General features: G+C 48.9%; 2 protein-coding genes across 5 annotated transcripts in view; both read left to right on the top strand.

Annotated features, from left to right (window-relative positions):
- The window catches only part of LOC122249478 (uncharacterized), a 103,903-nt gene extending 101,150 nt beyond the window's left edge, over positions 1-2,753 (top strand). Inside the window, exon 3 of the mRNA XM_086552885.1 lies at positions 2,608-2,753. Coding sequence (XP_086409011.1) covers positions 2,608-2,611 — 4 coding nt within the window. The 3' untranslated portion in view covers positions 2,612-2,753. The remainder of the gene's footprint in view (positions 1-2,607) is intronic.
- The window catches only part of PDZ-GEF (PDZ domain-containing guanine nucleotide exchange factor), a 200,270-nt gene that overhangs the window by 67,619 nt on the left and 106,814 nt on the right, over positions 1-25,837 (top strand). The gene's annotated exons all lie outside the window — the stretch shown is intronic.

The raw sequence follows: 25,837 nt of genomic DNA, 5'->3' as shown, positions 1-25,837 counted from the left end.
CTCACGACCCCTAGCTAACCCCCTCCTCTTTGTCTATTATCCCCTACTGCCTCCCTCCCTCCCAACCCCCCTCTTCCCCCCTCTTCCTCCCTCCCTTTCCCCTCCTCCCCGTCCCTCCCAATCCCCCTTCTAGGCACCCAAGTCCCTTTCCTTTTTTCCTGACCCCCCTTGATTATTATATAGGGATTAGGGAGAGGGTGGAGGGGTAAGGGGGCTGGGGGGGGGGTCTTGGTGAAATATCCGAACGTTTGATTTGAGATTGTGGTGCGTTTTTTGTTTTGCGTTTTTTTTCTTCCTTTCTTGGGGGAGGATGGGGGGGGGGGAGCCTTTTTGAGTTTGGAATATGAGAGAAATGGTGTGCGGTGTGTTGTGTGTGCGTGTGTGTGTGTGTGTGTGTGTGTGTGTGTGTGTGTGTGTGTGATGAGAGAGAGAGGAGAGAGAGAGAGAGAGGAGAGACCAGGAGAGAGGAGAAGTGAGAGAGAGAGAGAGAAATAGAGGAGGAGTGAGAAAGAGAGAGAGAGAGAGAGAGAGAGATTTATTAGACCAGAAAATTAAAAAGATCGGTTAATTAGGAGGGATGATTACATTTCAAAAGGACGGAAAGCATTTTAACTACATCAACTATGAGAACAGGGGGAGAAAGAGGACAAAGACAAGGAGGGATTGAGGAAGGGGAAAAAGAACTGAGGAGGGATAAGGGGAAAACAAAGAAGATAAAAGTGACGTCACCTTCCCATAGATGGGCTAGAGCGGCATCAATGAACGCATGTCGTCTCTCTCTCTCCTCTCTCTCTCCTCTCTCTCTCTCTCTCTCTCTCTCTCTCTCTCTCTCTCTCTCTCTCTCTCTCTCTCTCTCTCTCTCTCTCTCTCTCTCTCTCTCTCTCTCTCTCTTTCTTTACTCTCTTCTCTCTCTCTGTGTCTTTACTCTCTTCTCTCTCCTCTCTATTCTCTCTTTCTCTCTCTCTCTCTCTTTTTCTTTCTCTCTCCCTCCCTCTCTACCTCCCTCCCTCCCTCCCTCTCTCTCTCTCCCTCCCTCTCTCTCTCTCTCTCTCTCTCTCTCTCTCTCTCTCTCTCTCTCTCTCTCTCATATCTTTACTGCCCATGTCGATTTCTATCTCCATCTCCCAGTAATGTCCAGTTTGTTTGTGTTCTTGGGCGGTGACTTTGTAAGGGTTGATGTCATGCGTGGGCTCGGTGCCTTTTGTTTGGGACGCTTTGGTATGCAAGATTTCTTCCTCTGCCGCTTCTCCTTTTTCCCCTTTCTTTTCTTCTTGTTCACTTCTTCCCCTTTCTTTTTCTGCTTCTTGTTTATCATCTTCTTTCCATTAATTTTCTGCTTTATCTTCTGTCTTTTTATTTGCTGTTTCTTTTTCTTCTTCTTCTTCTTCTTCTTCCTCCTCTTTATCTTCTTGCAATTGGAATCATCCGGATCCGGGAAACCCATTTCCTTGATGCATTAAAATTGTGTGATATGAACTCTTTAATTGTGACATCATTAGATCTGTTTATCACCCCCTCTCCCCTCCCCCCTCTCCCCTCTCCCCTCTCCCCTCTCCCCTCTCCCCTCTCTACCTCCCACCTCCGGGAAAAGGCACAAAAGAAAAGTGTTTGTCTCACGTGGATTTGCGTGAATGGGAGCTAATGTTGTTTCCTGTTGAAGCTGATTGTCTGCTTTTGCAATTGTTCTTTGGAAGATTAATAGTTAGTTGTTTTTGTTTTGTTTTCCTCTTTTTTTTTCGGTATTTATCAAGAGATAGTTATGATTTGATTTTTGTTTTACGGTAATCATTTCACTTTTTTTTAATCCTTTGGGTGAGAGATGACTTTATAAGAATACGGATAGCAAGTTCAGTCTCCCGGCACAGGAATTCATGAACTCTCGTGAAGTCTTTTGATTATGACTCCTTTTTTGTGCTGGAGCTGTTCACGGGCATGGCTAGAGTCGTTATGATATCCATCAGCTTCATTAAAGTTTGATTTTTTTATTCGCAGTTTTTTTTTCCGATCAGGTTTGGGCCATGGGAATCATAATTTGCATTGGTTGCGCGATAACAGGGCTGGCGGTTGTTATGACGTCATCCCGGGCTCGATTATGGCCGGCGTGGATCGTCGGGCCTTAATTATGCACTCTGATTATGCATCGGGGGGTCATTAGAGGGTATTAAGATGCGCCTTTGTCACGCTGTTTACGGCGGGGGAGGAGAGTGTTCGAGTGCACGGGAGAACCGGTGATTATTGCTATTATATTAAAGGTAATTGTGCTTTATTGCATCGCGGTGGCGGGGGTGGGGCAGGGGGGGGGGGCTTCAGCGATGAGTAGCGAGTAAGGGGGTGAGGGAGGGGGTGTGTGGGTGGTATGGGGCTTGTGGTATGTGGGCGCGGGCGCGGGTGCTTGTCGTGGGCGGATCGCCGACCAGACAGACCTAGACTTGTGTGTGGTTGGAGAGAGAAAATTTTCCCCCTGTGGTTGCTGTTTGCGGTTCCCCCATTGCGTTCTGTACTTAGTGATGCAGTGCGTGGAACCGCGTGGGTGAGATTTTTTGTTCGTGCAAGTAGATCTCTTTATTGGATTCTTTGGCTAATGTTTTTCTTTTCTTTTCATTGCAGGTAAGATGGCCGGGCTGGTATGTGTGCCGAGGAGGACCGGTATCAGGAATGCAGGTGTGACGTCACGGTGGTTGGTAAGCGAAGTGTCTTCAACTCGCTCTGGCGAAGCTGTTGTTTGGAATCGCTGACATACATATATGTATGTAACTCACTTACTCATTTACTCACTCTCTCTCACTCAAGCACTCACTCAATCAATCACACTCACTCACTCTTTCACTCACTCACTCTTTCACTCTTTCACTCACACGCACACACACACACACACACACACACACACACACACACACACACACACACACACACACACACACACACACACACACACACACACACACACACACATACACACACACACATACACACATATATATGTAGTTATTGTAGTATACAATCAGCTTGATCGGAATCGCCGCTTCATTGTATTTGGATCTATAATTTAAACTTTCATTTCTCATTTCTCACGACCTCTATCGTGACCTCTCTTATGAACGTTTGATTGAAGGTTCCGACGCGAACATGACGTATTGCGATTGACCCGCAACAGCTGGCCATTGCTCTTCGTTGCAGGCATGTTGAGTAACCTCCGCCCTGTTTACCTTCTTTACAATCCTGAGGTTTAAAACCCGCCCAGGATTTACACGTCGAAGAGTTGTTTACGAGACGATAAACGTTTGCTTATTGTTGCGGAGGGGGGAGGGGGGGGAGGAGGGGGAATGAGGAATAGGGCAGGGAGATGGGGAAGGAGGGGGGGGGCAAATGTGGGTGTGTTCAAGCCCTGTTGCTTGGTTCCGCCCTGGCTATGTTTGTGTTTTGGATATGTACCACACTGGAGGTTTGTAGGTATGCCATATGTATGTGTGTGTGTGTGTGTGTGTGTGTGTGTGTGTGTGTGTGTGTGTGTGTGTGTGTGTGTGTGTGTGTGTGTGTGTGTGTGTGAGAGATACGGAAGTATGTTTGTGTTTATGCGGTATGTTTATGTTAGTAGGTAGGTATTTATACGTATGTAGGTATTATTTATGTGTATTTAAGGTATGTGTGTATATACGTAGGGATCTTTCGGTTCACGTTTTCATTATCACGTCGATGGTTTAATTGCTGAAATATGAAATGTTATTTCAATGTCATGTGTGAATGTCCTCAGTTTGATAAAAATGGTCATGAAACAGAAGTAAAAAATATATTGAGCACCGTCGCCTCCCTCCTTCGAGCGTATGATCACTCCTCCTCTTCCTACTCCTCCTCCTCCTCCTCCTCCTCCTCTTCTCCCTGGGCGTCTACCCGGGGTCCTATCGGCATAATTTACATACTCCTAATGCGTAGAGCGTGACATATCCACGATTCGCAGAGGGAAAGTATTGATCAGTCGCCGACCGGCACCGCGTATTTGGCAAGGTGTGTGTGTGTGTGTGTGTGTGTGTGTGTGTGTGTGTGTGTGTGTGTGTATGTGTATGTATGTTGTTGTTGTTGTTGTTGTTGTATGTTTCGGACAGAAGTGTTACATCAGAGGGCCAGCGTCGTATCGCAGGATGGGCACGGCTCCTGCGGGCTCAGTCGAGTCCTGCAGGAATCCCCGGAGGTAGCGCACCTGTGGGAGGCCGCGGTGTGCGTTTGGTTTTGGCGTAGCCTGAGTGTACGAATTAGCAGGCGATCACTGCGGGGCCTGTTGCACTCGTGACTTAGCATTCACGCCGGCGTTTAGGGCGGCGTTGGAGTTGCCTGTGGGCGTGGCAGCGGTAGCGGCGTTCCCCCGGCGGGTGTAGGTCGAGCTGGAACGTCACGCCTCAGGGGAAGAATGAGGTGGCTGGGGTGTAGGGGAAGGGAAAGGGGGTTCAAAACCTATACGGATCTTTTAGGATATGCTAATGTTTTCCGGTGAGACCCCCCCCCCTCCACTTAGCCCCTCCTCATGCCCCGGAGGAGGCTCACCAGACCTATTTGCATAGATTCAATATTAAATTACTTACCGGCGGGCGCGCGGGGGTCATAATACCCCTCCTCGTGTTTACTCGCGTTTAGTATTCAAGGAAGAGTTCTGAGGAAGCCCTTGTGGCGTCGTAAATGCCCCGCCATGACGCTGGCCTCAGTGACCGTTTTTGCTGTGGCCGTGACCGGAATGAGTCCACGCACACGCATCCCGTATACACATTCTCATACGCACACGCACCTCTTACACACAAAGGTGCGGCATACGTACATGAGCACGCACGAGTCGTGCTTGCCCTGGTTAGCACAGTACTAGGTAGAACAGTGCGCTCGATGCAGCCACCGCATCCGTTTGATGCTGTGACGCCTCAGTGGCCATGCGTTCTGCTTGTTACGTGACTGATCCTGAGCGTTACAACCGACGCTACGTGACCCGACGTGCTAACGTTATGATAACAGGTCAACCAAGGCGTGCTCACCGTAATAGTCACTAGTCATCACGCCCACTTTATAGTACGCCCTTAATACGCCTTCGCCGCAGTCTAGCTCGTTCGTCTATATTGCAGGTGATAGGAGCAGCGCAGATAAGGGCATCATAAGGGCATCATAAGGGCGTTTCCCGGTGAATCCTTAGTTTAGACGTGTTTTTGTTTATATTAGAGGTGATAGGAGCATCATAGATAAGAGGCATCATGAGGGTGTTGCCTCGTGATTGCGTTGTGGTTGAGTGCGTTCGCGGGGCGTTGAATGAGGAGGGTCGGGCGGGGTTGAGGAGGCGGGTGCTGACGTAACGTTGTTTTGGCTCTTGATGGGATGGTGCTGCCATTAGTGGTAAAGATTGTGATTAAGATTAGAGGTAATTGCACGAGCTCATGTTAATGTTATTGTTGTTATTTCTGTTTTACTATTTTTTCTGTAGGTGTTGTTTTAGCCATCATCATTATCATCATCATTGCTGGTGATGTTAGTATTATTAGTGTTGTTATTGTTAGTATTAATAAAAAGTTATTGTTGATCATCGTCATTACGGGTGTTGTTAATATTATCAGTGTTGTTATTGTTAGTATTAATAAGTAGCTATTGTTCTGATGTTTTTGGAGGAATGCGTAACTGACATGGTTTTAATTTGTCATTTATGGGGGTCTCGTGTTAGTGTGTCATCTTCCTCGGTCATGTCCACGCCCCCAGGAGTTCTCGGTCGCTTTTATTGGCCCGGTCACTAATGCGACGTAAGGGACCGAGGCTTATAAAGTAGATCGCTGGAATGACGGGAAACGGGTCGGGGAAGATACGCCGGTTACAATTTCGGTTTTGTTTTTATTGATTGGTCGATTGGTTATTGTCGTCGGTGTATCGCTTCGTTTTTATTTCGTGTATTTATTTACTTCTTAGTTAATTTATCTATTTTGATTTGAACACATTGCTGATAGATGTGCATGGACACGACGCTGGCCAGTCTGTAATTTGTGTCTGTTTTTTCGTAATTTGTTTCTTCTTTTTATTTGGAAATGGACGTGTATTTGACCCAAATTGCGGTCATTAAGTAGAGTAGTTTGCGGTCGTGCATGTTAATGGGAGTCGTCTCTGCGGTCGTGGTTTGTTTGGGGGTACTTAAGGAAACTTGGTCGTGTCTTCTCGGTCGGCTCGACAGAATACATTGATGAATTAGGTGGTTAGATTGGAATGTGGGCATATTAGCTCTTTATCTGACTGTCTGTGTATTTAGATAGATAAATAGGTTAATGACTATAGGTGGCAAGGTGAATACGTACACACACATACATACCTACGCTTATAGACATGAACTAGATACATGTGTATATTTACACAGGCAGGTGGGTGATTAATGAGAAATAGAATAGAATTGTAAATCCAATCAAGGACTCGGTTCCCACCTAAAAGGCACAGTTCACCTAGGGACAGATCAGGCGTCTTAGCCAAGGCCCGTAGATTATAACGTGTCTCGCTTTATTTACGAGTGCCCCACGCTTGAAAGAGGATGATGTAGGCCTATTACGAGTCTCCGGTATAAGGTGAAGTGCGGGGTGGGACGGAGATGGGCAGGCGGGGAGGCGGGAGGGCGCTGGATGGCAGGCGACGTTGGTGGTCTGGCTAGGATGGGGAAAAGGAGGCTGGGCCAAATCCTTTCGCGAGGGAGTCATGCTCGAGCCTAGCTTATATATATCCTTAACCCGCACACAAACCCCTTGTTTTAGTTTCCTCCCCTTAATGGCCTCATGTTTATGGCCATTAGGGATTCTTCGAGGGCTGTTAAGGGACGAGGCCATGTAGAGAGGGCGTCTCGAAGGGTGATGTGTTGTGGTACTCGACACGCTTGATGTGATGAACTGGCTTAGGGCTTGGTTCTCTCTCTCTCTCTCTCTCTCTCTCTCTCTCTCTCTCTCTCATTAACATGCTGTGAAAATCATGAAAGATATGGTGATGGGTATACCTCGTTGCTCAGCTGATTAGATGATAGTAACGTTACACAGCTGTCTCTTGTAACTCTTTTTATTTGATTTGTCCTGTCTTTTCTTAAACATATAAGATGTCAAGTTGTCTCTATTTTCTGTTCATTGGAAATTAAAGAGAAGATAAGGTACTTTTTTTCTTTTTTTTCGTTTGTTCTTTCGGTCTGATTTTTTAAAAAGAAAAAGCTAATCGATCTTTTTCTGCGTGGCTTGGATGGTGGGCTTGGCGAGGGAGGTAATTGTTAATTAGGCTGTAATTTAGGATCATTATTGTGTGTACATCAATCAGTGAATGAATGTGCTTGTGTGTTTTTGTTTGTGTGTGTCCGTGTGTATGTTTTGGTTGCGGTGGAAATACAGAGAGAGAGAGAGAGAGAGAGAGAGAGAGAGAGAGAGAGAGAGAGAGAGAGAGAGAGAATAAGGAAGAGTGACCCCTTGGTCCTTTGTATCCGCTGCCTCTCTCGGTCTGCCCTCACTACTCCCTCCTCTCCCTCTCCTTCTCATTCTCTCACTATATATCAGGGTAATAGCGGGTTATATCGTCTTCATGGAGGAGATTATGACCACATTAGTTTACAGTCGATGACCCTCACGACCCCTTGTGACCCTATTTACGAGCCCTCATCAGCTGACCGTGTGCATTACTCGTGGGCGTTACAAGTTGTTACGAGTGTGATCCTGGGGTGTTACGAGTGTGAGTTTGACCTGCAGGCGTAGCGAGTGTGAGTGTGACCTGGAGACCTGGAAGGACCGTCTTCGCCTCTTGATTGGCTTCGGCGTCCCTTCTGAGAAACCGATTGAAATGCGCCCTCTGCTTATTGCAAAAGGCTTGCCCGGCATACGAGATTGAGGAGTGTAGTGGGAGGGGGGGGGGGAGTGGGAAGGGGAGGGGATTGCTAAAGGGGAGTATGTTGCCACTGGCCCGGTACCGATGTTGCAAAGAGGTCAGCAATGATCCCACACGCGGAAAGTCGGGGTTTGGCGGGCGGGCGACTGACCCTTATGATTCACAAGCGGGGCAGCAGGTATGGTATCCACGGGTCGAGGAGAGTGTGTGTGTGTGTGAGTGAGTGAGTGAGTGTGAGTGTGTATACTACCGCCTGCCCTCATTACTCCTTGCTTGTATGTGTGCGCGTGATTTAAAATGAAGCTGATGACCCCCGCAACACACATGACTCACCCCAACCTACGTCAACTCCTCCTTGCCGATCCAGAAGCGGGACCACTGCAAGGGACGTTGACAGAAGAACATATCTCGGGAGCGCGCAGGTCACTCTTTCCGTCGGTCGGTCGGTCGCTGGGTCGGTACACCTGAACCTAATCGCTTAAATTTCGACATCAACAGTTAGACAGTGCGTTCGTTTCGATTTTTTTAATCATATTTTTTAAGACGATGTATTTATTTAATTACATGTTTTTATTATATCTTTCTATCTACCTATCTCTATCTATCTATCTATCTATCTATCTATCTATTTGAAGGCGCAATGGGCTTCCTGCACGTCCATTGCGAGGTGCTGATGACGACAGTTACGCGGGCGGGATTTTTGGCCAGACAAAAGGTGTGCGCGTGTGAACTTCCTGTTGCACGATGACACCGCAGGAGTGACCCGTTAAAACTTTGCCAGTCATCAGGTCCACATTCCTTGGGTGGGGGGAGGGAGGGGGAGGGGGAGAGGGAGATTTGGTACGCTTGGCTTGACTTGGCCGCGGTTATTGGTACCACGATGGAGAGGGAGAGAAAGAGAGAGAGAGAGAGAGAGAGAGAGAGAGAGAGAGAGAGAGAGAGAGAGAGAGAGAGAGAGAGAGAGAGAGAGAGAGAGAGAGAGAGAGAGAAAGAGAGAGAGAGAGAGAAGGTGAGGGAGGGAAGAGAGAGAGAGAGAAGGTGAGGGAGGGAAGAAAGAGAGAGGGGGGGAGAGAGGGAGAGAATGAGAGAGAGAGAGAGAGAGAGAGAGAGAGAGAGAGAGAGAGAGAGAGAGAGAGAGAGAGAGACATCGTTGGAACGCGTCCGCGTGAATTCCCAAGAACTTGTGTGCGTTGTGCTACGGGTTGTTGATCGAGTTAGACTGGGAATTGAGATTGAATTGTATGGAGCGAGGGCGGCGGGTAGTTTGGTTACCGGGATGAACGGGGTTGCAAGAGCTAATGAGAGGATTTGCATGCGCGCTCGCCGTACATTCTGCTGGGTGGGGGTAGCAACGAGGCAGACTTTCCAGCACACCTCTCTCCTACCCACCTCTCCCCCACCCACCCTCTCGCCCCACTACACACCCCGCCGCTCACACTGCACCCTTGCACTTACATTTTGCTGGCCGTACCTCTTGTTTATATCCCACAGTCCACATCTCGCTATCCACACCCCACTGCCCTCCACCAACCACTTAAGCTCCGCTTACACCCCTTCCACCGCCCGTATTCCACACTTTCCATTCTACCCCCGTAACCCTTCATCTACACCCCACTCCACATTTCTGCCCATTCACTTCTTCTTCCACCTCTTTACCCCACCATTCCACAACCAACACCCAATCTCCACTACCCACATTCCACCTCACAACCCAATTACTGCCCACACCACTTTACACACCCATCCCACACCCACGATCCCCGTTGCATCGAGAGCGTTTCGCGTTGCAATGCACTCGGCAAAAGGGGGACACCGGAGACTCGAGAAGCAGCTGAGCGTATCCGTCATGGCGCGGGGCAGGAATTAGAGATCGTCGACATGCGCAGGAAACGCATGATTGGAGGTTTCATTGTAGGGTAGCGCCCCTCCGTTTCGGGTCATGCGCGCGGGGGTTCGTTCTCTCTGTTGAATGACGTTTTTTTTCGGTGGGGGTTCGAGAGGGGAGGGGGGGGTATTGTTGTTGCTAAGGGCTTGCTTATCGGGATGTGAGGTTTGTATAGCTATTACTGTTGTTGTTGTTATTATTGTTACTATTATTGATGTTAGAATTTTTAAAGTCATCATTACGTGCCGCATGACAAAATTGCGGAATAAATTTTGATGGCTCTGTAGTGGCGGTGAGCGGTTGACCACATACAACGGGCGCAGAAGTAACTTTGAAGGAGTATGCTAATGTGTGGCTTCATGTATACCCCCCCCCCCCTTCGCCTTCGGTCCCCCCCTTCCATGGCACCCTCGTTATTGGTTATAATAAGGACTAAATTATTCATGCTGTTAGGGACAACAGAAAACGGCTGTCGTTAGCGCTTCATCATCGCTATCCTTAAACCAAGGGCATTTAGTGACATTTAAAGGTACAAGCGTGCGCACACCGGTAACACTCCACACATATGACGTAGACACAAACATACTCACTCATCCACCCACCCACTCACACACTCACTCACTCACTCACTCACTCACTCACTCACCCACTCACCCATCCACTCACTCACCCACCCACTCACTCACTCACCCACTCACTCACTCACCCACTCACCCACCCACCCACCCACTCACTCACCCACCCACCCACTCACCCACTCACTCACCCACCCACTCACTCACCCACCCACCCACCCACTCACTCACCCACCCACTCACTCACTCACTCACTCACTCACTCACTCACCCACTCACTCACTCAAACATGCACAGTTAAACGAACACCTGTGCATGTGTACACAATCAACCCATGCAACAGCTATGCGCACCGACACATACATACACACCGCCATATCACCGTACCTTCCTGATGGCGCTGCAGGAGGAGACGTCTCAAGGGCCTGCCATTACCCGAGACTTGAGACGCCACGGGACGCCAGCGCTGCAATCAGAGCGGAGTCATCCTTCTTAAAATAACTAGGTATCTCCGTCAGCCCGCCTCGACGTGTCAACATCTCGTGTGCTCACAAATAGAGCAGGTTGTTTGTTCTTTTTTGTTGTTGTTATTCTTCCCCTTCGTTGCATCATTTTGTGTTGTTGTTGTTTTTTTCTTCTTTTTGGGGGATTTTCTTAGTGATGATTTTATGGTGGTGGTGGTGGTTCATTTATGTTACGTAGTTCGTTTTTAATTTTTCTACGTGTTGTTGATGGATACCCTCGTCACTCTAGGTGTGGCTTAGACATCTAAATCCTCGGCTAGATGGGGGCGTCCTACAGCGCCGTCCCACAGTTCGAGAGTACTGGAGCTTTGGTGTCGCTCGCACCTGTTCTGAGCAGCTTGGATCCCCTTTGTGGGTGACCTTGAGGCCCCGCGGGATGTCCTCCCCAAAGGCTCCTGCGCACCGCATGCCTTCAAGGGCGAATGTCACCTCGGTTACTGGGGACTCTCAGAGCTAATGGCCCGTGTTGCGTAGCCTTGTCTTGGCCGCGGGAGGCCGAATGCCACGGCGGACAGGTGAGCAATAAAAGGTGTTAACGTGGCGGCGGCGAAGGTGGACAGGTGCACTACTACTTGCGCCACTGCGCCATTGACGACACGCTTGGGACTCGAGTCGGCGGAATGGCCGCTTTGTCTCTTCCAGCCCGGCCGCTCTGTGACGGTTCCATGATCGCGCGAGATCAGTGTGGATCCGGGGACTTAGATGGGGCATCGGTCTTGATTTGATTTGATCACCTTTGGCTTTATTTGGTGACGTTCTGATTTGACTGTTTTAGAGTTGTATCGCCATTTTTTTTTTATTTCACACATTTTCAAGATGTAGCTGCATATATTTTATTTTTAACATTTAGATGATTAGTTATATATAGTCACATAAAACACTCCTTTCCCTACGGGTAGTTACATGTACTGTCTGTGTTTGTGTACGTATGAATACATATATATTGTTATATTCATATTTTCATATTATTCCTCCCCAAAAGAAAAAAAAATTATTGGAAAATAATATAAATTTCTGATAAGGAGACTGCAGGGAAGACTTCTAACTTGAGGATGAGTTTAAACACGAGAAAGTGACACCCGTGGAAGTAGACACCCACTTTGCCTTTTCAAGAGGGAGCTCCTTTCTAGCTTATCGATTTTGTCCCGTGTTGAAAGGGGCACTGCGACTGTTCCTGAAAGCACTCCGGGCGGGGGGAACGCGGAACGGTTAAAAGTCGATGCGTCTGGAACGGGTCTTGGGCATCCCGGCCCAGCACCGTCAGGTCAGGAACAACAGAAATGCGAGGGCGTGCTCGGGTCGCAGCAAACTTCGTAACGGTTGCAGGATTGTTTTAGTGCACGGCACGTCTGTTGCAGCAGCCTCACCCATTCGAGCGGGGAGTGTTGGACTCACTCGTCACGCCAGCGGGCACCGCCGGTGATGGAGTGCGACGTATTGTGTACACGGAGGAAGTTTCAATAGTTAACCCTTTATGGGATTCTCGGGGGAGTTGGAACGTTAGAAGGGCTCTCCCCCAGGTCAATAGGGGCGTCGTAGTATGGAATCTATCATTTTGATTGCATTTATGATGATTTAATTTGTTATTTTGTACTTCCCGTTGGCTGTATTACGCCGTTGTTGTAAGCGATTCGAAACATCCTAACAGAGTGACAGGTTTTCGAATCGCGATTCGGTTGTGGAGCAGCTGCGTCGTGCTTTAGATTAAATATTGTGTGTAAATCAGCTTACGCGTGGGAACATAAATTCGACTATTTTATTTTCGCCGCGTAATTGTGGAAAGGGTTGGGGATAGGGGGTTTGCGATTTTTTGAGGGGTGGTTTGTTTATTTTATTATATATTCGGGTTTTATTTTGTTTATCTTCTGTGATGTGTGGGCGTATTGTATTTTCTATCGGCCTTTTTGGACAACCTTCGTGCATGATTTGTTCTGTTGAGGGAGCATTTTTTATTGTCATGTTGGAGAGGCTATGCATTGCAGTTGGCGTGGTTATGGTTTAGAGACCACACCCGCGTGGGGACTGCGACTCGCTAAAACACCTCAGTGTTTGTGCGTGTCTGTGTGTACGTCTCTGTCTGCTCGCCCGTGACGACTCAAAGTGTGTGTGCGCTGTAAGGTCGTAGATGGGCGGCTTTTCCCCCATTTAATACAAGGGCGAGGAAGAGATCAGTGTCGGCTGAGGGCGTGGGCGGTGTGAGTGATGGAAGTGAAAGTGTGTGGGCGCACCAGCTGGCCGGCAGCGGGCGTGTGCAATGGGGCATGTCCTTAAACTCTTACGTGTGTAGACGTGGAATGCAAGGATGCTGTGATCCGGGTGAGTGATGTGGAAATGTGTTTGTTTATTATCATTGTTGTTTATCTTTATTATCATTATTATTGTTGTTACTATTGTTGTTGTAATTTAACTCTCTGTATTTGCTTTTTACTCATTTCACTGATGAAATTTGTTAAATGTGCAAGCGCCAGGGAAACGAGCCACACCCATCCATGTTGTCACCAGCTTTTATTTTGGTATGCTATTTTCAGAGTAATGTTGCAATCATAGTTGCCTTAGTGCCTCGTTTGACCATTCCGCTCGTTTCCAAAATCCGAAGTCCGGCGGTTCGTTTGATGTATTGATTACAGTCAATTGCCAAAACAAAGACAAAGATTCCGAATGCGCATAGTATAAGCCTCCCCAGACTGCTTTATGTGGGTGGTTCTGCTCGCCCACCGCCTGTGTATTATATGTAGTTAAGAGGGGCGTAGGCGTGGCACTCCGATTGCGCGAATCTTGTATCGGTCGCCACCCATAGGACTGGCTCTGCTCGGCCTACGTAAACGGCGTGTTGTGAGGACTCGAAACGAGGCGTGCAGTTCATCCTATCTAGAGCATTACGTCCAATCGCACTCGTCACACACAACACACACCTTCCCCCTCCCCCTCTTCCCACGTCCCCCCTCCTGCTCTTCCCTTCCCCTCCCCCATCCCCAATCCCCCGCCACCCTCCTCCTCCGTTACTATGTGACGCTCGCTCCACGTTGCGATCTGTGATGCGAGACTGGTTTATCGTCTTCGTCTCGAGTGTCGGCTTTGTGTCGCGCGGCTTGTTTGAGGTGATGTATGGAGCGTTACATGTAAATCACATACAACACACATAGCGTACACCTGCGCCACGAGTGCTGCAGTGTGCTAAGCGTAATGGCGTGACTGTGGTGTTGAGGTATGGCCGGCGGTGTCGGTCAGACAGTGTTATATTTTCTTGTGGTACTAATTTGTGTTAATGGGTTCCGAAGCACTTAAGATAGATTGCTGACGCAATTGTTTCGGCCTTCCTTGACCACCGTAATTGGCTTGTAATTTCATCAGGGCCGCGGCGCAGTGAGAGAGCCTATGGCGACGGTGTATTCCTCAGGGACTGTAACCATCAACTGAAAGTGTCAGCGAAAAGTATGAATTCTTGAAAGGATTGGTAACGCCCATAGTTTATAGGTAGCTTCCTGTCGGCTAGTGTGTGAAATTCTTGCTCACACCCACAGCGGGCGGGGTGCGGATTTGAGCGTCGGAGCGAGACCCACGGGCGGGCCCACCACCTACTTGTCCGCAGCCACCCTCCCCACTTCCACACAAACACACACACACGCACACACTGGGGATGGATTGCGCCCTTCGGTGTCTGTTTTGCATATTCACGATATAGAGATGTGTATTTCATTCATTAAACTATGACGGTTGAATACATTACCGTTTTGAACGAGTCCATTTTGACGTGGACATGAGCCGACGTGAGACGTAGCAGTGTTACCTGTCATGAGAATCACGTCGCCCAAGGGAAAGGGGGTGGGGGTTGGCGGTGGGGGAGGGGGGATTGCTTGGACGTCTTTTGTTGAGGTCTTCACGTGATTATTCCGAAGGACACGTCGTAATGGTCCTGCGGAGGAGATGGTTCACAAGGATTTTTTTTTATTTTTTAGGATGGAAGTAGATTGTAGATTTACATATCTTTCTTGTGGGCTTTTTTTCTTCATATATATATTTTTTTTTTCTCTTCAAGAAAACGAGGAATGGAGGTTAAGGTCTCGTGAAAGCTCTGTTGCGATAAGCCTAAGTTGGAGAAAATGTCGCCGTCTTATCTGCTGAAGATTTTATGTTGTGGAAGGAATTTCTTTTTGGTGTTCTTTGTGGGCGTGTTCGTCTTCGGGCTTGTGGGGGTGTGGGGCCTGTTGGCGGTGGCAGGTGGACTGTGAAGGTGTGGATTGTTCGCATGCTGTTGCAGGTTGCGTGGGTGGGTGTTGCAATGGAATGTCCAGCAGTTACTATGTTGGTGCGGGGTGACTGACCGCTGATGAGAGAGCGATGCTGGTGCCCTGTCACCCCATCCCCCTCTCCTCTCCCCCTCTCCCATCTCCCCATTCCCCAACCCCTCTCTCCATTCTCACTCAACGCCGTGATCGTGAGCTCTCCCGCCCGCGCATCACGCCCACCATTCATACCCACATTCCGCTGGAGATGAAACCGCCTTGGCAAAGATAGGGGTCAGCGAAGGAGACGGAAGGAAGCTGCGTGTCTTTTACCTCCTTTGGGTACCAGGCATCGCTTCTAGAGAGTTTGCATACCGAGTGTATTATGATGCATGTTTCCGTGTTGCTGTGACACGTGTCAGAACGCTGGTCGCAATGTTTCGTGGTATCGAGAGCCTCGCTTTTCCCCCAAGTGTTTACGTCCTGTCTTTTTTAAAAATCTTTCAGACCTTTCTCTTAGGATTTTCTTAGAGGCTAGAAAGCTTATTTGTGTTATGCCGGTGAGTGCCTTGTTTAGCAATTAGTGGTGTGTGAACATACCGGCGAGTGAAATGCGCATATCGTAGGCTCATTCCGATAAACCCGGCCGGTTTCTTTTATTCTGTAAACAAACTTTCAAATCAGAATGAAGGTGAGTCCCCAACCCCCTCAACCTCCGCCAGTCTTAGCTCTATGTTTACTGCGGCGCCCCGTTCCTTAGGCCTAGCGACGAGGATCCCTTTCAAGTGCATCTCCCGTGCGTTCTATAGGCGTCGCCGGCGTAAGAAATGACCGTATCTCCGAGGGGAATGTGCATGCCGCGTGTCTGCTTCCGTGCATGGCTATGTCGGTCGAGTGATCTTTACATGTAGGCCTATACCAAATGCAGGGGTAGAAATCCGTGTGTGTGTGTGTATGTGTAGTCCACGGTCGACCCTAACATACATTGTCACCGTCGGAGTGATGTGTCAGCTTTAACTATTGGGATTCTAGGGTGGCTCTCTACGTATGGGAACGAAGGATTCTTTTGTGTAGATGTGTTAAATGTTATCGTGTTCGGGTTGGGGGAGGGGGGGGGGTACGCGATCGATTTCATTGTCGGTTTCTTGTGCTGCTGCCGTTCTTTGGCTTAGTATGAAGCGTCAACTGAGGAACGTCCACCAGTGATCTTACTCAGACCTGATATAACCTTGTGTGACCTGGCGTCGTACAAGTGGCATGTGATTCAGATGCGTAGCTTCCATATAAGGATCTCTAGAGTATTCTTTCCGTTAAAGAATATGTATGATTACTAAGGAAATAGAATAATAAAGGAGTCATCATGATTATAGCCAATTATATAATTTTTGATAAAAAAAAAATCTTCATGATCACAGCCAATAATCTCATTTTTATAACATCCTGATCCTCAATTCGCCCAGCATGTTTTCGGGGATTGACGCATGTGGTGTCCGCTCGAGGTGGTTGAGGATGACCTTATACCGAAGAGAAACGGGTGCCCGACACCCCGATAAGGCATGCGAGGTGTACCCGGGCGCCTTACGGGAACAATGTGTGCTAGTTTGGCAGAGTGTCGGCGGGTTGTAAGCACATCTTGTACTAGGGCGATGCGTCGTGTTAAAGCTGCGAGGGAGTTGGTTGGAATGACAAAATTACGGTGGAGGAGGTTTGGTGTTTCGGGAAAGTGGTGTGATTGGTTAGGGTGGGGAGGGTCTTGGCGTTTGGAAGGCATTGTGGTTGATGGATAGTTATTTTTATTGTTTTTATTGCTATTTTTTGTTTCATCATTATCATTATCATAATTATCATTGTTATTACTATAGCTGTGGTCATATAGCACTGCCTCTTTTTCTTGATGTTTCCTCCTATTTTCTTATCCCCATTTATTTACGGCACTTTACAACGCTGCAGTTCGCTGTATTGGAAGTCGATGCACTCAGTGTTTATTATCGTGTTTTTCTTTTCTTTTTTTACCTCGTAATCCTGCGGTATTTCGAAATGCCTTTGGTTCGGGTGGATGAGGCGAGGGGCTGGAGGCTCCGAATTCCTCTGACGCCTTATTTGTTTACGTTCTTCTTGGCGAGCGTCGTCCCCAAGTGTGCCTACTTTATGGACTTACGTATTGACACCGACTCCTCCTCTCCTCTCCTCGCCGCCCTTCTGCCTCCGACTTCACGTCATTTTGTGAGACTGATGGTCGCAGCTGTGTCCTTCCCCCTCCCTCTTTGCCGCCATGTGTCGCCCTCCAGCCCTCCCTCTCTCCCTCCCTCCCTCCCTCCCTCCCTCCCTCCCCCACCTTCGTCTTGAAGTCTCAGAACTGTGTCAAAACTTCTTTCGAAAATACTTCAGATCCCACCAGTCCAGTTAAGTGCTTACGCGTGCACGCACACACGCGCGAGACAGACAGACACACAGACAGACAGAGACAGAGAGTGTGGCACCTCTGTAGAAATTTATGTAGATGTGAGAATTTCTCCTGAATTAATATCACCATAATAGGTCATTACCGAAGCAGGACGGCCTAAGGTGCCGGTGATTGGAAGGGGAGGGAGTAAGGATGGGGAGAGAGAGCGGGGGTGGGGGGACGGAAAGGGATGGATATTGAGGGGGAAGGTGATATGGAAGGGGGGAGAGGGTGAGATTGGGGGGGGGGGTTAAGGTGACCTCTACCTTGGATGTATATGAATCCCTTTTAAGCGCTTTGTTTTCGTTCTGCAATAATGATATATTTTAGCTTGTCTCACGTCTTGCAACCCGCAAATGGCCTGACTAATGACGCAGCGCAAGCAGCAAGCACTCAGCCGTTTCCCATGACGTCTCTTAATCCGTCTCTGCTTGGTGCTCTTGGAAAAAAAGAAGTAGAAAGGAAGGGAAAAGTTCTTGAATTCGTCTAATTCGTCTCGGATTGGCTGTTGAAAAAGAAGATCTAAGAGCGCCTCGTGATGAACAGGGAAAAACAAATGTCATCTCATCACTCATGGGGGTTGGGAGTGAAGAATGCAGTGCAAGTGGTAAATGAGGCTCTTTGTCTGTTTTATTCATGTGCTTCCCCCTCCGTGAGAAAGGATTGCTGGCGAGGCTGCGCGCCACATGATGACGCCGTCGAGGAGAGGAAGGAGGGGGGGGGGGCGTGAGGAAGGAGAGGGTGAAGGGGAAGGGGGGGGGGAGAAGGACGATATGTCGTGATGCGTCTAGTATTAGGATTACTCACGACGGTCGTCTCACGCTTCGTCTCTTCGTCAAAGTGTGCACGTTTGTTCAACCGAGACTTGCTTCTGATTTCCGATTTTATTTTTGTTGAGAACACTTTTCCCTCCCTCTTCTCTTCTTACCCCTAGTCCTTCTCCTCCTCTCCTCCTCCTCCTCCTCCTCATACCCCACACCCCACATTCTCCTCCTCCTCCTCCTCATTTCACCCCCCCTCCCCCCATATCTCCTTCCGAACAGATGTCCTCGTACAGGGATGTCTTGAGATGTTTTCCGTGTTCGGCCCCTCTTGAGACAAGACGTTGCTCGGGAAAAGTTTTCTTCTGCGTGTCGATGGGAGAAGGTCAGCAGATTACGGGTGAAGGAAAATGGAGGAAGGGAAGGGGAGGGAGGGAGGAAGCAGAGAGTGAAGAACGGAGGGAGGGAGAGAAGATTAGAGGAAAGGAGGGAGGGATAGAGAAGAGGCGAGAGGGAAGTGAGGAAGGAGAGAGGGATAGAGAGGAGGTGAGTGAGTGAGAAAGAGAGAGAGAGAGAGAGAGAGAGAGAGAGAGAGAGAGAGAGAGAGAGAGAGAGAGAGAGAGAGAGAGAGAGAGAGAGAGAGAGAGAGAGAGAGAGAGAGATGGAGAAACGGAAGGACTGAGACAAATAGGGAGAGAAGTCGCCATTCTTCAAAATCGATTGCTTTTTTTAGATTCATTAATGTTCTTAATATCATTCTTTTTCTCACGTAAGGTTGGCGGCGGCGTCTTGTGAGGGGTCATCAGGCAGTAATTAATTACCGGGGTGATTAGGTTATAGCGTGATGTTGGTCGGGCTTAATTGGGTTTTGAATTTGTTTTCTCATTAATGAGGCTCGACGTGTGCAAGATGGATTCTCATTATGGTCTTGCCTAAGGGTCTATAGGATACCGGAGGTGATAGGGATGGGCAGAGTTGGGGTGGGGGTGGGGAGGTGATAGGGGTAGGTGGGTGGGTGGGTGGGATTGGGGAGGGGATGGAGTAAGAAAGGCCAGACATCGGAAGCATCTTCTTAGGTTTATTGTTTTGTTATATATTTACTTCCTCCTTTATGTCTTCTCTCTCTCTCTCTCTCTCTCTCTCTCTCTCTCTCTCTCTCTCTCTCTCTCTCTCTCTCTCTCTCTCTCTCTCTCTCTCTATGTGTGTGTGTGTTTTATACTTTTATATTTTATATTTTATTTTTTTCAACTTCCGCTTGACCTGACTCCATCTTCATTAGTGTCCCGATGTGACCTTAATAGCCATTCATTTGTAGTTCATCGCTAAGCCGTTAATTACCATGTAGGCTGACATGATCTCTTTCTTAAACACGCGTAACTAACCACACGCGTGTACACACACACACACACACACACACACACACACACACACACACACACACACACACACACACACACACACACACACACACACACACACACACACACTTACACATACACTTACACACACATACACAATTCCCCACATATGTAAATACGTACCCCTTCCCTCCCCCCCTCTTTTTGGTGATCGCAATGAACAGAACGGACTTTCACATACATTACAATTAGTCAAGAATACCGAATGCCATTTCAGGACCCGCGGCTTGGTCATTAGACAGTGACTTATGATCCATTAGGTGATTACTCATGAGTCCATTAGATGATGGGTTTGGTATAACCTTCTCTTCCCCTACCCCCTACCCCTACCCCTCCCCCTTCGCTTCCCTTCCCCTCCCCGCGCCCCATTCCCCGCTTCCCACCTCCGCTCCCACTTCGAGGTCGTGGGCGTAAGGTGGGCGGCAGGCAGCAATTAGCGGGATGCCCTTAGCGTCGTGACCTAGGTAGTGAAAGGTGTATTTTTAAAGCTTATGGGTTATGGTGTAGGTTACAGTGTTCCGAGGTCGGTATGGTGTTCCTGAGGTTTTTAAGTATATGGTGGTGCTTGTTAAAGGTATGTACATACTCGAAGGGTGAAATATCAATATTAAAAAGCACATTTATTTGCTTAGCATATCGAGAAGTCAAGTTTCTTTGCTCAACGTTCACGTCATTTTGTGTGTCTGTAATGGCGCATTGTCGGCAGATGTACTTTCCTCTCCCAAGAGTTACGCAAAGGGGAAGCTTTCAACATTTTTTTAATAAGGGAGTCAGCCGTGCCGTGACTGAGATGATGCTTGTGCCTCGGTGAATGTCTTCAGGAACCGCCCCGTGTCTTCGCCTAAGTACGCATTACGCAGATGATGCAAGACCGAGTTGTTTGGGTATAACGCACGTCTGGGGAGGCGTGAGTGTCTCTCTCTCTCTCTCTCTCTCTCTCTCTCTCTCTCTCTCTCTCTCTCTCTCTCTCTCTCTCTCTCTCTCTCTCTCTCTCTCTCTCTCTCTCTACTCTCTCTACCCTCTCTCTACTCTCTCTCTACTCTCTCTCTACTCTCTCTCTCTCTCTACTCTCTCTCTCTCTGTCTCTCTCTCTACTCTCTCTCTCTCTACTCTCTCTCTCTACTCTCTCTCTCGCTCGCTCGCTCGCTCGCTCGGGGGCGGGGTGGGGGGAGGGGTCGTCCTTTGCTTTTCTTATTATTGCTTTTTCTTTGTATGTGGATGTTTTCTTGGTTTGATTTCGTTTTGTTGTTTGTCTTAGCTTTTTCTTCGTGTTTCATTTTCCCTTCTCTGTCTATTTGTTTCTCTCATTCCTCCCTATTTCCCTCCCTCCCGTCCCTCTCTTCCTCCCAGTTGGTACTACGGTCATAGGGGTCGAGGGGAGAGGTCGGACGCTGACCCAATCACATATAAAGTTCCAAGATTGGAAAGTTATGTACTTTAGTATCTGGTTTCCGAATCCGAGAACTGTAAACTCTTCAGTTATCCCCCTGACGCAAGAGAGAGAGAGAGAGAGAGAGAGAGAGAGAGAGAGAGAGAGAGAGAGAGAGAGAGAGAGAGAGAGAGAGAGAGAGAGAGAGAGTATAAAATTGTAGATAGTGAGAGGGGAAGGGCGATAGAAATAGATAAATAAATAAATGAAAAAATAGAAAAATAAAGAGAAGGAGAAGGAGAAGAGAGAATAGGGAAGTGGATAAAGATTCCTTGGTGGCAAAAGGTCGTCCCGAGCGACGGTGGGATCATCAAACACGACCTCGGTAATCCCCGAGGGATGCGCGACGACGACCAGCCTCGTCCGTTCTCAGGTTCCGCGTCATGGCAGCGGAGACATTTCGGACGAATCGGAATGTCAAGACGAGGCGACCTTTGCCGATAATTACTGCCTTTGTCAGGGGGCAGCGACGAACTAAACGACTCTTGATGCCATGGCTACGAAGGCGTGTTGCTTATTTATCTAACTGCTACATTTCTTTTTCTTTTTTTTATAGCTGCTCTCTATAGTTTTCTAGTTTTTTTCTAACTCTTACTCTCTTCTGTTGTCATTATTTCGACATGGCATTGTAGTTCGTTCGTTGACAAAGCTGGATCCCGCGCGTGAGTCCTCGTTGCGGCATCGTGACCCGATCGAGTCACGAGCGAGAGCCGCTGTCGCCCAGACTCCTTCGCATCCTGTAGGCTTCGCGCTCTCTTGCTCATCTGCCGCTGGCATGATTCGTCTTCTTGTCTTTCGTCTTCATCAGGAGGGAGAGAGGGGGAGAGAGAGAGAGGGGGGGGGCGTAGAGGTAAAGACTAGACTAATTGTTTCCAGAGTCGCGGGTGGTCCTCATCTAGAGGTTGGGAGATGACGGTGGGGCGTCCGAGCTTTGGGGAGGGGGGGAAGACGAGCCCGACCCCCCCCCTTCCACTTCCCGATAACCTCCCATCCCTATCCTTTCCCGACCCCTTCCCCCCATTCCCTTCCCTTTCTCCGGTTGCATCATCGAAGACACGGAGTCGATCGCAACGAGTTATCTCCAGCCACTTGACCTTATCGGCGTGTCGTTCCCTCGCTCGCTTTACACAGCTGATTGACCTCCGCCCTCCCCCTCCCCCTCCCCCTCCCCCACGCGTTTGCTCTTGGCTCGGTGATTTGTGTGTCAAGGGGATGGGGATCGGGGGAGGGGGAGGGGGGGAGCATGGGAACCAGAGGGTGGTTGACGGCTTGACAGATGGGCGATGATGGGGTGTGTCTGCTTCGGTATGGTGTGTGGTATGGGATCTTTTTATGGGTGAGGGGTAGGTATGGGAGAAAGGTAATAGGGAGGGGGGTAGGGAGGGAGGTAATGGGTTATATAGGAAGTACTGAAAGTACACAAACTTTCGGGAATAACAAATGAAGTAGCAAGCAATCACACTAAAAATTAAACCGATTAGACCCACTGTCAGACAAGCAAGCAAGCACACGCGAGCCAAACCGGAGTTAGTAGCGCAGTGTGTTTGTTTCGTGTTTCGTGATTGTTTGCCCGGGTTAGCCACGTCGCCGGGAGAACAAATTATAAACTTGGAACGAGGAGAGCGAAGTCGCGGAAACTGTTTTGATTTGTCTGTCGATGTGATTATATTTAATTGTTTTCAGGTGGAGGCTGTGGTGGGAGGGCTAGGGGGTGGGTAGGTGGAGAGGGTGGGGAGCGAGGATAGGTGGAGAGGGTGGGTGGGGTAGGAGGATAGATGGAGAGGGTGGGTGGGGTAGGAGGATAAGTGGAGAGGGTGGGTAGAGAGCGAGGATAGGTGGAAAGGGTGGGTGGGGAGCGAGGATAGGTGGAGAGGATGAGCGGAGTAGGAGGATAGGTGGAGAGGGTGGGTAGGGTAGGAAGATAGGTTGAGAAGGACGAGGACGAGGTGGGTAGGGAGGAGACAGTAGTAGTTGGGTATGTGTGGATGTGGGGAAAGTGCAGACGAGGCGGGCTGTTTTAGGGGGGGAGTGATGGTGGCCTCTTGTTAGGGAATGCGGGATGGGGAATGGTGATTAATGGTGGGACAGGAGGAGGGAAAAAAGAGAAGGAAAGAGAAATCTCAATTTTTGTTGACTCGACTCGTCCTTATGTTCGCATTTATACCTTTATATACCTTCCTTCACTCACTTACCCCCATCACTCTCATCCTCATAAACTCACGCTCTTCTCATTCCTCACCCACCCTATCCCCATTCCCTCCCTTTACCTCCTCCTCCCTCTCCCTTTCCCTTTCCCATACCCCGTCCCTCAACCCCTCCCCTCTTCTCTTCGGGTATTGTATCGCGTCGTGCGCATGCGTCACGTCACGTCACGTCACGTCACGTCACGTCACGTCACGGCGCCACTCATGATACGTCACACGCATGTGGAACGTGAGAGCGGAAAGGGAAGAGACGGGAAGGGAATGAGAAGAGGTGATGGGAGGCTGGTGGTGATGATGATGATGATGGTGGTGATGAATGGAGTGATGATGGAGGGGTGGCGAGGATGATGATGATGATGGGGAGAGGTGGCGATAGGAGCTACAAGGCTATATGATGAGGTGGTTCGGATAGGTATTATTATGGGGTGAAATGTGCTGGGTGGGATTAGCGACGGCTGTCATTAATTGCCTTTGATTGGAGGGATGGTCTCTCTCTCTCTCTCTCTCTCTCTCTCTCTCTCTCTCTCTCTCTCTCTCTCTCTCTCTCTCTCTCTCTCTCTCTCTCTCTCTCTCTCTCTCTCTCTGTTTCTGTGATCTCTGCCTCTCTCCAGGTCTATTGCGGGCTGGATGATGTCTGTGTTGTCAGCGATGTTGTCAGTGTATCTGTGGTTTTGACAAGGATGACCACTGCAGGTGCAAGTGACCACAAGCCAGGCTCGGATTCCTTGTCGCGGCCTGGCCAACTGAGATGGATGCGCGCGCACGCACACACGCACGTCTCCCCCCCCCCACGAGAGAGAGAGAGAGAGAGAGAGAGAGAGAGAGAGAGAGAGAGAGAGAGAGAGAGAGAGAGAGTGAAAGAAAGGAAGAAATCAAGAAAGAAAGAAAGACAGAGAAAGAGAGAATCGCACGCGCGGAGATTTGATATCGGTTGCTGATATTCCCCTTCTTCATTTCCGTCCTTCCCTCCATACCCCCCCCCCCTTCCCTCTCTTTCTATTTCCTCCCTCTCCCCTTTTTGTAATGTAATTTTGTAACAATGATAACATCCCATATTTTTTTCTTTATTCCTACCGTTTTCCAGTGAGCTGACGGAAGTAAACAAACAAATAAACAAACAAAAAAACAAACTATGAATTTACGACACACTACAAAACTCGTTACTCGAGCGGAATCCTTATCTCCCTTTTTCATCTTCCTTCTCTTGCTTCTCCTTCTCCTCCTTAATTATCCTCCTCCTCCTCCTCCTCCTCCTCCGTCGTGAATTTTCTCCTTCCTCTTCCTTTCTTTTTCTTCTTCCTTCTCCTTTCTCTCTTTTCCCTCTTCCTTCCCCTTCCTCATCATCATGCTCTTCCATCTCTTTCACCTCCTCCTCCCTCTTTTTCTGCTCTTCTTCTTCTCATCCTCCTCTTCATCCTCTTCTTCCTCTTCCTTATTCACCACCACTTTCTTTTCCTCCTCCTCCCGCCCCCTCCCCCACAATTCTTTCACTCTTTATTTGGAAGCGACAGGAGCAAGGGAGCGTGGTATTGTGCCCTAGCAGTGGCAGTGCTCGTGGGAAGCTCTTGAGGTGAGGCTGTAGGTGGGGGTGGGGGTAGGGTGGAGGTAGGAGATAGGGGGTGGGGTTGGGGGTTAGTTGGTGTGTGAAACCTTCGTGATGTTTGAATGTGTTTGCCTGTGAATGCGTGTCTTTCTCTGTCTGTTAAACTCGGGAGGTTAGGGTATGGGTAGGAGGGGGGTGGGGAGGTGTGTGTGTGTGTGTGTGTATTTATATATATATATATGTTTGAGGGGTTGGGTGGGTTGGGGGAGGGGGTTAAGTCGGAAAGTGAAACCCTCCATCATGATATTGAATATGTTGTGCGTGTCTCGATGAAGCTCTGGGCCGAGGTTCTAGTGGGGGTTGGGTTAGGGGGGTAAGAGTGGGGAAGATATTGAATGTTTTTTTTTTTTTTTGTCTGTGAAGCTCTGATATGTCTGTAGGGAGGGCGGGGTTTGAATGTTCGTCCGTCTGTCTGTTCAGCTCTGGTTGGCTTGCTGGTGGAGTGGGAAGTTGTTGGTGCATGATGGGCGAGAGACTGGCGCAACTTCCTGTACCTCCCTCGTTACTGAAGTGGAGAGGATGGGGGTGGGGGTGGGGGTAAGAGGTAAGAAGGTCTTGAGGGGAGATAGGAAGCGACGGGGAGGGAGGGCGAGGGGGGTCAGCCTCGACTACAGCCCCCTCGTTGAAGAAGCGGAGAAACAAATAGTAGTCTGATTCGATTTCCTCTCCTTCCGAGGAGGAGTTGGAAACTGGAATTTGATTTTGAAGATTCTTTTTTTGTACGCTAGGTGTTGTCGTTGAGGCTAGGCTTGGTACTTGGTACTTGGTACAGGGTACTTCGAGGAGATTGGGCTATGAGAGTGGATGCCCTAAACTACCCCGCAGGATTTGGGGGAGCCATGACGCCTCCTGTTATCCCGCAGGCATCGCTGACATCGCAGCCTGGCTCTGCGGGAACGACCGACAACCCTTCATCTGGTG

This window comes from Penaeus japonicus, unplaced genomic scaffold (assembly GCF_977035675.1).
Source record: "Penaeus japonicus unplaced genomic scaffold, GWHDUDI00000001_assembly GWHDUDI00000027, whole genome shotgun sequence".
Taxonomy (NCBI): domain Eukaryota; kingdom Metazoa; phylum Arthropoda; class Malacostraca; order Decapoda; family Penaeidae; genus Penaeus; species Penaeus japonicus.
This window is presented reverse-complemented; position numbering and strand designations above follow the sequence as displayed.